At 49.1% G+C, this 13,051-nt stretch overlaps 1 protein-coding gene across 1 annotated transcript; it reads left to right on the forward strand.

Moving 5' to 3' along the window:
- The first annotated feature begins 3,234 nt into the window (after positions 1 to 3,234).
- VTCN1 (V-set domain containing T cell activation inhibitor 1) lies at positions 3,235 to 11,854 on the forward strand. Its single transcript, XM_054628328.2, has 5 exons — positions 3,235 to 3,266; positions 7,832 to 7,896; positions 8,842 to 9,189; positions 10,768 to 11,046; positions 11,699 to 11,854. The coding sequence occupies exons 1-5, from the start codon at positions 3,235 to 3,237 to the stop codon at positions 11,842 to 11,844; spliced, it is 870 nt and encodes a 289-aa protein (XP_054484303.2). The 3' UTR covers positions 11,845 to 11,854.
- The last annotated feature ends 1,197 nt before the right edge of the window (positions 11,855 to 13,051 follow it).

A 13,051-nucleotide genomic window follows, 5' to 3' on the forward strand; every position in this document is an offset into this window, starting at 1 on the left:
ACCCTGTCACTGATGTTTTCCAAGAAGCTGTTTGTCAGAATTACACCAATGAAATTTAAACCCTTCATGGAACTGCAGCTGACATGGGCAGAGCAGTTTTTGAACAGCTTGGGTCAGGCCCTGGTATTGATTTTTTCTTCTTGTTAGATTTGAAGGTTCAGTTGGTCCCAGGGATTAGGAAGTATTGGCCAGCTACCACTGTGAGCTTGGTGTTGGCTGTGCATGAGGATATCTTGAACCATCTGGATAAAAGACATTTAATGACCTTTGTCACTTTGTGTGGGGGGGCTAGGTTGGAGTGCCCTCCCATTATTTGACAGCAGCTTCAGTCTTTATAGATCAGAGTACTTTGCAAGTGAATGCATCCTTCTGATCTGCTGGAGTCTGACACTGGACCCCAACATTCATTCCCAAGATAGGCTTCCAGTGCTGTGTTGGTAAACACCTGGGTCAGGGGGTGCATTAGGAAGTGTAGTTAGTCTGCTGGGCTATATGATGTTATTTCTGTCCAGCTGGTCCTTGAGATAATAAAGGTATTTTCAAGACAAACATGAATGCAGTGCTGACAGGACTGCACTGGTAGATACTGATATTTTTCTTTTCCCAGGACAAAAGCTCTTGATAAAATTGCCTGTCTCCAAAATTTGGGAAAAAAAATGAACACAAGGAGGGGCTTTTGGAGTCAAGAGAAGAGAATTTACTCCTTCAATAGGGAAAACAGTGTAGCTGGAAGAGAAACCATGAAGAACAAGAGACTATGGTAAACCTGGAAGGATGCCTGGAACCTGAAAGCCTCCATGTAGGGTGCTTGCAGAGTCAGGGTCAGGCTAAGGTATCTGTCCTTTGAGAGGCAAAGCGCGCTGGTGACATGACTGCACTTGTGCCACCAGTGTCCATTTTGTCCCAGAAGATGTCAGGAGCAGAGCAGATTCTGGCTCAGATGGGCTTGTTCTTTTTCCCACAGCAGAAGGTGCTTCACTGGGGTGCACCACCTGATGGGAATGCCATGTCAGGACAGATCCACATGCAGTGTGGAGCACTTTGTGTGTTTGCAGCCCAGGGTGGCTCAGCACCCCCTCTTATGAGAAGTGAGGGCTTGTTCTGAGTGCTGCTGCTCCCAGCTTCCCTTCACAGGCAGGTGAGGCTGAGGACTGATATTGCCAATAAGGCAGTGTCAAGTTCTCCTCCTTCCAGATCACTAGTGTTCTCATTTGTGGTACTTCTCAAGCACCTCTTGACATCATTGTTACAGATGTGGGATCATAAGGCTGGAAAGATATCCTACATTTTTGGGTCAAACCCCAAGAAAAGCTTTCATTCCTTTCAGCTTACTGGTTGCCTACACACACCTCTGTGGAATGCTCTGTCAAACTTGGCTGCTGGTCAGCTTGCCACAACTCCATCTTCTCCTTCACCAATAGCTCCTGCAGGAGAACTCTTCTGTAGGGTACCAGCAGCTGCTGGGCCCAGCAAAGCTGGTAGCACTTTGTGCCTGCTGTTGCCTTCTCCTCAGTGAAGGCAGCTGATGTGTCCCAGGTGCTCACCAGCTCTCACAGACCATGTGGGACCAGATCCTGCTGTCACATTTGGTTGCATTTGCTAATAAATTCAAGATTGGTAAGAGCTGGGCAGATCATGTAGTCACAAACCCTTGGTTTCTTTGGGAAGTATCCTGACCACCTCTTGGGCTTTTTTGCAGTATGAGCATACAGACAGGAGTAGGCTCCAGCATGAGCTGCTCTGAAATGAATGTGGTGTTGCCCTGGGGAATGGGACCGACCCTGGTCCTGCTGGAGCTGCCTGTGCCCAAGAAGCAGACATGTTTTTCCAATATGGAAGTAACCTGATTGTTGACTGTGCAATGGGGTGTGCGTGGCTGACCTGGAGTTAACTGGAGTGGAAAGGAGACACCTCGTCTGCCCACTGCGCACGCAGCTGTAAATCAGGTGTCACCACAGCCATTAATCAAGTGTCACAGAGGGCAACAGGATATTTCTCAATGTGCATTTCCCACCGGGCCACTGTGGCCTAGAGCTATTCTTAGCTTCTTGTACTGTACTGCTCAATTAGGAGAGGCTTAATAATCAGCAGGATGCTGACAAATAATGATGATATTTTTTTCTGATTATCACCACTGACCAGTATTAATTGGTCTTGATTATAACATCTGGTTATTACAGAGAAAGTAGTTTGGCTTTTTAGGTGCTGGACTGTTCCCAGTTCCTCTGGGCATCCTCAGCTCTGCATGGGAGAGCTGTTCACTCCCACTAACCATCCAAATTTGCTGGAGATAGCTACAGACTGTAAAAAATCCCCTTTTTCCCATCCTCCCCGGAACACATTCCAGACGGAGATGTCGGGATACGCAGGTTCTCTTTCGGGAAACTGAACATGGTGGTGCAAGCTGCCTTCCCTTCTCTTTCACAACCTCTCTGCCCTTCTCAACCCAAGAGCTGCTCATCCTGCCCCCAGCCTCATCTGAGACCAAGCCCAGAAGTAAAGACCTGGAGGGCCTTGCAGTGCCAGTTTCTTTCCTTTACATGCCCCAAAGTGCACCACCTCGGCAGACCTAAGAGCAGCAGGAGCTTGCCTTCGGGGAGGATGAGAGGTGGTTTGGCCAGAGGGAGTTCAGTGGGATTAAACAGCAGTCAGAAAAGGGGCTGCTCCCAAACCTGTGTGGCTCTGAGAGCACTGCTGAGCTTGTAGGAGCCTCTTAGCACAGCACAGAGAGGCAGGGGAGACTCACAGTGTGAATGGGGCAGGAGGGACCCCGCAGGTGGGACCTCTCTGCCCAGTGCCAAGAAAGTGGTTGGAGATTTTTGTAGGGAGACCTGAGCTAGTCCAGGTTATGACACAGCCCCAAGCTGCAGATCTCCTGGGACACTTGTGCACTGTAACCCCAGGATTACCTGGCTACCAACCACAAGCTGTAATATTTTTTGTCCTAAATAAGATATGTTTCTTAAATGGGTGTGTAGGAGGTCTCTCCTGTTGCCCCAGTGTCTAACCAGGCCTCCCTGCTTATGACTGCCCTGGGGGTGGAGGGAGTTGAGATGCTCAGAGTTTCCTCATTCCTGAGAGTCCCGTGCCTGGGCTCACCACTCCTCAGCTGCATGCAGTTATTTAAGCAGGACAGCTTGGGAGGATATATCATGGAACAGGCAGGGTCTGTGCTGAACACTGTGGGACCTTCAGGCTCCTGGTGTTTGACTTGTCTCCATAGATGCTGTCACCATGGCATCCCAAGGCCAGGCCATTTTCTGGAGGTATGGTACTATCTGCACTTGCTTTGGTAGAGGGAAAGGAAGGAATTGCACTTTTCAGACTCTTGGGATGTATCACTCTGCTGCCAGGAGCTCTCAAGAGAGCGGTTCTTTGCAGCTTGACTGTACTGCACTCACTCAAGCTACTTAAATACCAGTACAGCTTGCTTTACACAATTTGTAAGGCCATGTATGTATCAGACACCCATTTGCAGTCATCAGCTGTAGTCAAGATGGAGATGCATGTCCTAGAACTCTGCACTTGCTAGAATTTGCTATCCCAGGGTTGAATCCTGTGATAGATTGGGGTGGCAATGCTTGAAGAAGGGTGTATTCCTTCTGTTGTATTTTGGGGGTTGAATGGCTTGAGGAAGGCACCCTTCTTCTGCTGGTCCTCAGACAGCTGGTTGTGTTTCCATCATATCAGCTTGCTGTGGGGAGAAAGAAACTGTCCTCCAGAAGTTTCCTTGCAGGAGTAAGAGCTGGGAAGACATTCTCAAAGTGTTTTGTGCCTCTCATTTCAATTACCCCATTTCCTTTGACTGTGTGCTGGTGAACTAAAGTTGGAAAAAGAAGTCTTGAAAATATCTACCTTATATCCTTATCTCCTGATTAGTTGAAAATAATCCCCACCAGATGGATAAAAGGGCAATTCTTTCATCCTCTAGTGAATGTGGACTGAGCTTTCATCTGAACCTCACTGCTTGAACAGAGACAGCAACAAGCTGTGTCTTTCCATCCCAGGTGTGAACTTCCCAGGCTGGATGGAGACAGATGTTCCAGTGTGAGACAGTCCTGCTGGCATTTATTCTGTGAAAAAGCTTTCAGCTGTTACCAGTATCTGTCCCACTGGAGTGGAACAGCAGTGGGGAGAAGGACAGGCCATGTGTTAACAGAAGAGACCTCACACATGAGCCTTGCCACATGGAGCATCAAGGAAGCACTAATTAGCAATATTATCTGCACCCTTTCACTGGCAGAAGTGGGGTTGCCTGTAGACACAGTGTCAGAGTGTAAATATTCCCTGGGCACTGTATTCCTCATGTGTCTGGAATGCATGCAATAACCAGCTCTGTTATTCTCAAGAGGCAGCCCAGCCAGCCTTTGTCAGGGAAATGAAGTAACTGATGGGTGTGAAAAAATGCTCATCTATACCTTGCTGCTGTGAAAACCTTCCTCCTGCTCTGCCAGTGCCTCTGCCTGCCCTGCCAAGCAGCTGCAGTTTACTGGGAGAAGCAGGCTTCCTTCAGGGGCATTTGTTCTTCAGGCTAATCCTGAAATGCAGAATCAGACCAGAGAGGGGGGTGAATTTTCCAGGAAGTTTCAGAAAAGCAGTGGGAGATTTCTGCTGATTTCAGGAAAAAAAACAAAAGCAACAAAGGAAACAAAACCAAAACAAAAAAATCCCCAACAAAAACAACAACAAAAAAACTCCCTGAAGGGCTGAAGAAAGTTGGGTTCTGCAATCACCATCTGCATATTGGAATAGAAACCCTTTTGGTTTGGGTTACCACTGCCATTTCTTTTCCACAGTAAACTTTGCTATAAAGAGGAAGTCAAGGGACCCTCAATATCCTAATCTTCCAGTTCTTTTGACCCTCTAAGCCCATTCCTGAGGGAAAGCTTAGTCCAAGTGGAGCTTGAGATCTGGAAAATTAGGACTGTTGCCTATCACAGCCAGGCTGTGAGCCTCTCCCTGTCCCTGGGCTGTGATCAGCAGCATTCAGGCAGGGAAGGAATGGATTCATTTAATGCCAAATTTGATTCCAAGTTTGACTGGTGAGGAACAAGACTATGGAAAATAGGGTAGGAGGCACAGAGCAGCATCCCACAGGCTGCCAAATGGGCACTGGGAACTGAGGGTGGTGTCAGGGCTCCGACTGGTGCACCTCAGCCACCCACATCAGTCTGTTTCTATGCCTTTAAAACATTGGAGGTACCAGGGGTGCTGATGCACAGAAAATTGCTTCTTGCTTGGAGTGCTTGAACTGGACTGCTGCAAGACACAGCTACCACCAGCCTGTGGCTAGGATGCCAGGTTCCTCTCATTCACTCTGCATGCCAGATCTACTCATTACACATGGTGGGCACACAGCAAATGTTTGTAAGGATCTTGTGATTCCTGTGTCTTGCAGTTTCTGCAGAGGAAACTCCAGAGGGACTAATTTCTCCTTGTCCCTCACAAGGGATGTTGAAGTAGGCAGTGGCCTCTGTATACCCAAAATTACCATTCCCCCTGTGCAGCTTTTCCAATCAGCCCTGCTGGTGCTCTGGAGCAGGGTGGGTAGCCACTCTCTGGGTGCAAAGCCAGCAATGCTTTGTAGCCTTGGGGGCAGGTGGCACCTGCACAGGACAAAGGCATTGGTGTGGCCTGTTTGTGCTTGTTTGTGTTTGTCTGTGAGTAAGCTGAGGATGGTTTTGGACAGATGAGTGTGAGGGCAGAGGTGGTGTTCAGATCAGAGTGTCCTTTCAAGGACTAGAGGCAAGTGTGGTGGCACTTGAAGCATTCAGGGACTGCACAGGAGGACATCCTGGCTACTTGTCCCTCTGCCATACCTCCTAGCATTTACTGTAACCCTCTGGCAGCATCCCTCAATTCTGAGCACTTTCTTCTCTGCCTGTCCTTGGGAAGAAGGATTGTAAGATAAGGGGATAAAGATGAATCACAACTGTTGTGAGTCAGCACAGTGTGGCTGCTGCTTGCTTGTGATTCCCAGGTGTGAGAGCTGAGGCTTGTCATGACAACCTTGGCTGAGTTTATAGCAGCTATCTCACTCTGGGATCAACTCCCAGAGTGGAAATTAGTAGAACTCCTCAAGGAGATGGGTGTTATTCAGTGTACATGAAACACTTGGCATCTTCCCCAGAACAGGAAAGCACAGGCTGTCCCACTGTAAGCCTGGCTGGGACCTTGAGTGACTCAGGACTGAGTCCTGTGGGACATGGTGAGGCTTTGCTGAAAGCTGTCACACGTCAGGATCCATAGGAGCCATCAAAGTCCCCATCCTGCAGGCCCCTGGGGGAGGCAGTGCCTGAGTCCCCAGCTGCCTGGTGCCCATGGCTGGATGATATCCATGGCTTTTCTCCCAGCAGGGTCAGCTGTGATCCACCTTGAGGGATTAGGTGGAGAACTGCTGTTCATCCCAGCCATGACTGAAAGCTGCTGACAATGGGGAAGAAGCCAAACGTGACATCTCCCAGCTCTGAGGGCATCTAGGCAGAGCTTGGTATGGATGTGAATGTGTAAATGGATTTGTGTGAGCCCTTATCTGGAGGTACCACATATTTGGTACCCTTCTGAGCATGTACAAACTGGCTTCTTCAGACAGCTTCCCACTGGCTTTAAGGATGAGAATGCAAGGGAGACAGTGGGAGGTCAAACAAGTCTGCAACATCTCCCTTTTTCTCTATTCCCTCTTCCCTTTCTCCCCTCCCTGCTGCTCCCTGTGGGAGAGGCTTGTTCACATGGTATGATTCTCTGGAGTTCATATCAGCCCTGTGATCGTGGCATCTGTGGAAACTGAGCAAGTCACAGATGCAGGCACACACCAGTGGTGGGAGGAGTCCATGGTTGTAGGGACATGTCCTGTCCTAGATGGACTGTCCTGCAGGAGGCTGCCCATCAGCTTTGTGTTGGCAAAATTGTGCTGCAAACCAGTAAATGCTGCTGAAGCAGAGCAGCTGGTTTTGTGTGGGCAGAAGGGCTGTGACCTCTCACAGCCTGCAGCTCTCTGGGCTTCTTCTCTGTGAGGAGTCTCTGTGAGACTGCTGGGCACAAACTCTAGGATGTACCTGTGGGTTTTGTGGGGAGCTGCTTCAGGGCTTGCTCTGGCTGGGAGCTGAGTTTGCTGCCACAGCCCCTCAGTCCACAGGGAAATGTTCCTGTGACCACATGACAGCTCCACTGGCTGTGGTGGGAATCCATAGCCAGCTGTGCTTCTGGGTCTGTCCAAGCTGGGCTGTGCCAGAGAGGAGGTGCTTGGGAAAGCTGGAGCTGTGCTGATCCATGACATGCTGCCTCTCTTCTCCTCTGGCACAGCTGCTTCAACTGTGTGGCTTGGCAAGTGGTCCTCTCCTCTTCAGTCTCTCATTCAATAGCCCATTATCCATCCCCACATGGAGCATCCCAAATCCAACCAGCTCCAAAAAATGGCCCTGTTTCCAGATCCTTCCTGCACATTCCCTGCCTTGTACCTGGTGTCTCCTGGGCTCAGGGGCTTTGCTCACCCCCTGGTCGCTCACAAGCACCAGCAGGTCTGTCTGACTTGGTTATGTGCCAGGGAATGCAGAGAGAAGCACCTGCACTGGGGCCAGCTCCTGCTCTCAAAGGCCAAGCCTGGGTCTCCTGCCACATGGTCCCCACTGTTGATGACAAGGGCTGCTCACCTGCATGTTCAATGTTCATCCCTATTGTGGTGATGTGCTTTACCCATCCGCCTCATTCTGCGTCTGTGGCTCACCTGCCTCCCCCTCCTTCCTGCAGACAGCTCTGCAGATGGATGGTACAGCATGGGCTGTGAAGGAGGTGGGCTCTGTGCTAATGCTGTCCTTTCCTTTTTCCCCAACAGCATGACTACAGCCATTGTCATCCTGGCTGCAGTGATCGCCCTGATCATTGGTTTTGGTGTCTCAGGTGTGTGACTGCTCAGATTTCTTGCAGTGGGACTGGTGGGACGATGAACTTCTGCCCTGCCTCTACCTCTGTGTGTCCATCCCGTGCACAGGCTGAGGTGTGATCATGTGTGGAAGTGCTGCCCACCACCCTTTAACAAAGGCTAGGCAGGGGTAGTGCAGCCTGTGCTGCTGGAGGTGTAGTGGTGTGGCAGCTGAAATTCCCTTGGGCTTGGAGCCCCAAACCTACACATAAAGTCCTGCACATTCTCTGCTCCTTCTCCTGGATAGGATGAGATGATGGGATGGTATTTATTGTGAAATCAGAGAGCATCTGCCAGGATGGGGCGCCTTTCCCAGGACCCTCAGAGACAACAAAAATGTGTTGTTTTGGTGTTGGCCAAAATGCAGCTTCCTTGGAATGTGCTGAGTGAGGATGGGTAGGGAAGGGCTGCATGGGGAAGAGAGCCTGGCTCTGGGAATTCTCAGGCTTGCAGCTTAGGATTTCAGATGCTCCCTTTTCTTAAATGAAAGAAAAATATTTGGATTTCAGTAAGGGGGAAAGAGCTGCTATTTCTCTGCGAGCATTATGCCTTCCAATCACATTAAGGGAGGTCCTGACTAAGAAAAGACATAAAAATCATGCTTTTCTGGCAGCTGCAAAGAGAAAAATCCCTGATATATATAAGTAAACAAGAAAATACCATGTGAATTCTTCTCAAACAAGTAAGAAGAGCTACTTTTTGAAGCACTCTTTTGCTACAGAAATACTCCTGTGCTTTATCATGGCATACAGTCCGTGGGAGCTGGCCTCTACCAGCAGCACTGGTAGCAGCCACTGGAGGCCTTGCTGTGTGCCAGTGACTGTTCAGCCTCGGGCTTGGTCCATGACAGCCACATGGCAGTCTGGCCTTTCTCCAGGCTTGCTGCCTCACCTTTCTCCAGCCTCCTTGCTCTCTCCTTGCAGGAAAACACTCCATCAGTGTGACGGCGCTGACCTCTCCAGGGAACATTGGCCAGCGCAGCATCCTGGGCTGCTCTTTCGAGCCCGACATCCGGATGGACAGCATTGCAATCCAGTGGGCCAAGGAGGGGGTAGCTGGGCTGGTTCACGAGTTTAAGGGTGGGAAGGACCACCTGCAAGAGCAGGATCCATCATTTCAGGGCCGCACGGCCATGTTTGCGGACCAGGTGATCGGCGGGAATGCTTCCCTGGAGCTGAGGGATGTGCAGCTCTCCGATGCTGGCACCTACCAGTGCTCTGTCACCACAGCCAGAGGGAGTGGGGCAGCGGTGCTGCGGTACAGGACAGGAGGTGAGGGCTACAAGGAGCAAAATCCTGCTGCAAAACACATGCTAGTGTCACTTGGTTGCACCTACCTGTGCTTGTGATGCTGCTACACCCCTGAGTAGGGTGTATTTCTGGCTTTTACAGGATATTTATGGCCTTAACCCCTCTTCTGACATCCTTGTTCCAAAAAAGGTTATACTCTTGATAACATGGTAGCTTTTTCTCTCTTGAATTAGGATGTATCTCCAGCCAGAAGTGCTGCATAGTAAAAACTGTAGTGTATTTAATATATTTTTCTCAGCTTTTCTGAAGTATTCGGTTTTTTAAAATTACTACCAAAGCAACAAACCTCTGATATCATACTTACCTGAAATGTTACATATTTACAAGAGTCAGTCCTCCAGGAGAGATCTGAAAACCACCAGGTCTTTGGCCTCTTCCAGTGAGATGAATTTAGCTGTAATAACAAGTCACCTCCCAAGCGGTCACCTCATGTTGAGACTGAGGGATGAACCCCTTGCAGGTCTCCTCCAGACTGCACCCTTCCCTCTCATCCCTGTGGCCAGAATTCCTGTCCTACAGCTCACATTGGGTGAGGAAAAGCCCTCAGACCTCTCCAAGTGAAAGAGGGTTTTGCAAGCCTGAGGGTTGCAAATGTTCCACTGAGACTTGGTCCCCTATCCCTCCTTCAAACCTTGTGGCTCTGCCTACTTTTGTGTTGCTTGATTGGATGTTTAAAGTAATCTACACAGAAAAGGCATTAGAAAGAACATGTGAAATGTTGTAATGGGTTTTATTTCCAGCACAGCTGTAATACCTGTTCTGTGTGGAAAGACAGACATGTTCCTTTCAGCTGATTTTCTTTAGCTCATCCTTACACCAGTTCACTTCCAGGTCCTACCAGCCAAAACAAAAGTGGACGAATACTGAAGGCAGCTGTCCTGTGCTTTGGCTGTGTAAGCCCTCCTTATTACAGGTCTGCAGGGGATTGCTCTGGAGAGGAAATGGCCTCAAGTTGCCCCAAGGGAAGTTTAGATTTAATATTAAGAAAAATTTGCTCATGGAAAGGGTTATCAAGCCCTGGAACAGGCTGCCTAGGGATGTAGTGGAGTCACCTACTATCCCTAGAGATTTAAAATACATGCATTTATGGTTATGGTATAGTTGTGGACTTAATTCTGGGCTAACAGTTGAACTTGATCTTAAAGGTCTCTTCCAACCTTAATGATTCTGCAACTCTGTGAAGCCGTAGGTATTGGTCTGGCCCCCTTCTCAGTGAGTGGAGAGGGTGAATCATCTTTCCCCCATTATTAAGAATAACTAAAAGACACTAAAGCTGTGTCATGACCTCAGCAGATCCTGTCAAGATGGACTGCTATGTCCTAGGAGTCCTTGGATCCCTTGTACTCATCCTCCCACAGCCCAATCTGTACAGAGCTCTGTCTGAGCCTGTTTTTGGCTTGGCTCCAGGCAGTGCTGTGCTGCCAAGCAGCAAGCAGCCTAGAAATGCCTGGGACTGGTAGATGCAGTTGGGTATTTCAAGCCCGGTTCCTATCACTTGCCTTGTTTTGAGTGTCTCCCTGTTTTGCCTCCTTCCCAAAGCCTTCAGCAGGCCTGTGGTGCAAGTGGAGCACAGCAGGCACGGGGGCACGCTGCAGTGCGGAGCCCCGCGCTGGTTCCCTCGCCCTGCTGTGCGCTGGATGGCCTGCGGTGACACTGGGGAGCACCTGCCCTGCACTGCCAACACCAGCTACCAGCTGAACCCCGAAAACATCACTGTGAAGGTGGTTTCCCTCCTGCACAACATCACTGCTAATGCCACCTACACCTGCGTGATGGAAAACAGCATTGCCAAGGCTGTGGTCAACATCAGAGTGACAGGTAGGGCTTGACAGCACCCTGAGACCACAGGCACGGGGGAGAGTATCAGCAGTGTTCCTGGTGCACCAGGGGGTTCCTGCAGCAGCTGTATCAGGCAAGGAAGGGACTGAAAGCATGGCTAATCCACCCACTTCTCTGTCCCTGGGATGAATGAAAGGGTCTGTGTTTGCTCCTGCTATCTCATATGCTTCTCGTGGTATTGACTGTCACCTTTGCTAGGGGACAGAACTGCCAGGGGATCAGAAAGAGGGACACACTTCAAAGGAGTGTATTGCTTGGAATGTTAACCAAAACCAAACCAACCAACCAAGCCTCACATCTTTTGACACTTTCTTTAGCCAGTTCATCTTATCTCACATTTGTGTACCAAACCAACAGGCCCCTTTAGCAGTTATTGGTGACAATACCTCTGACTCCAGCCCAATCCCTTTATTTTAAAAGCCATATTACTCACAAAAAAAAAAAGCTTTACAAAGGTTCTGAGAATCTTCTGTTCTACTTGAGAAGGACCAGAATGCTTCTACAGCCAGGACTTCATTGCAATTGGTCTCCAGTACAAGAGGCAGTGTCTATCTTCATCCATATTCAGAAAATTGGGAAGGAATAAATACACACTTTTTTTGCCTTCCCTGCTGTGTTCCTGTTCTGGTAGCCTCTCACAGTTCTTCTGCTACAGATTTCAGCACTACAAAGGTGACCAACTTGCAGCTGGTGAACCTGAATGCAGAATCAGTGTCATCCTCCTTTCCAGCCTGTCACTGGATGCTTCTGCTTCCTTTATACCTGCTGTCAATATAAAGCCTCTGTAAAGCAATTGGGAACTCTGCTGGACCTGCAGGTAAGCTTGGGAAGAGAAACTCATATACATACAATATACAGAGGCCCTCTTAGGGCGTTGGGCTACAGCAGCAGACCTATCTCAAGACTGCCAGAATGGGAGTGCATGTCTTTCCCCTCTGCCTGTCCTTTCTCCATCCCCACCTTTCGGTGGGACACATAGCTTGTCCCTCCCACAGGCTTCTCCCATCACTTTTGGCAACCACAGAGATCCTTCTCTTGCACCAGCAACTGTCAGCTCCTACTTGTCCTCTCATTTTCTTTCCTGGGCACCCTCTGGACCTGGGCTGCAGTTCATGGCTGCAAGGCAGCACGGGCTTTTTCCTCTCCCCCCCTGCTCACAAGACCTGCTACAGTACAAGCCTCTCCAGTAAATACTACAGACACCTTGAACATGGCTAGAGGGAGCTGCCAGCCTGAGCAATTCCCTGCAGACCTGGAATAAGGAGGGCTTACACAGCCAAAGCACAGGACAGCTGCCTTCATTTATTGGCTTTGGCTGGTAGGACTTGGAGGGAAACTGGTGAAAGGGTGAGCTAAAGAAAATCAGCTGAAAGGAACACGTCTGTCTTTCCACACAGGTATTACAGCTACGTTGATGGCAGGACTCACTTCAGGCTTTCCTCCCTATGGGGTTGAGGGCTTTAGGAGTTCCTGCTGCTTCCAGAGTACACTGTAGTACAAACATGAAATTAGCTGATTTTTCCTGTGTTATCATTTCTTACCCACACCAGCAACAGGATACTTTGTTTGGCTTCACAAAGAGAGCAAGGAATGCGATAAGGAGAATTGCATAAAGGAAAAGTTCTGATTGTAGGACAAGATATGTTCCCTTGTCTGATCTAACAGTGACCAGAACTCTCTGATCATGGGCAGAAGTTCAGACAAAAACAGGAAAAGGGTTTCCCGCAATAGAGCTGAGAATAGCTCCTTCAGAGTACTAAAAGCAAGCAAATCTTAACTCCCCCCAAACAGATTTGATTCACCCATCTCTTGTCTTTCTGATTCACCCATCTCTTGTCTCTCGTGATTCTCTGACTGTACCAATAAAACTGTAAATAAGAGAGGCAGTTAACCTCCTTCATCTTCTTGGAGTGCTAAAATCAAACTCCCCTGCTGAAAAAGATGTGAATGGCAGAAAAGCGATGGGTTAGAAAACTGCCAGCAG

This window comes from Agelaius phoeniceus, chromosome 2 (genome assembly GCF_051311805.1).
Source record: "Agelaius phoeniceus isolate bAgePho1 chromosome 2, bAgePho1.hap1, whole genome shotgun sequence".
Lineage (NCBI taxonomy): Eukaryota > Metazoa > Chordata > Aves > Passeriformes > Icteridae > Agelaius > Agelaius phoeniceus.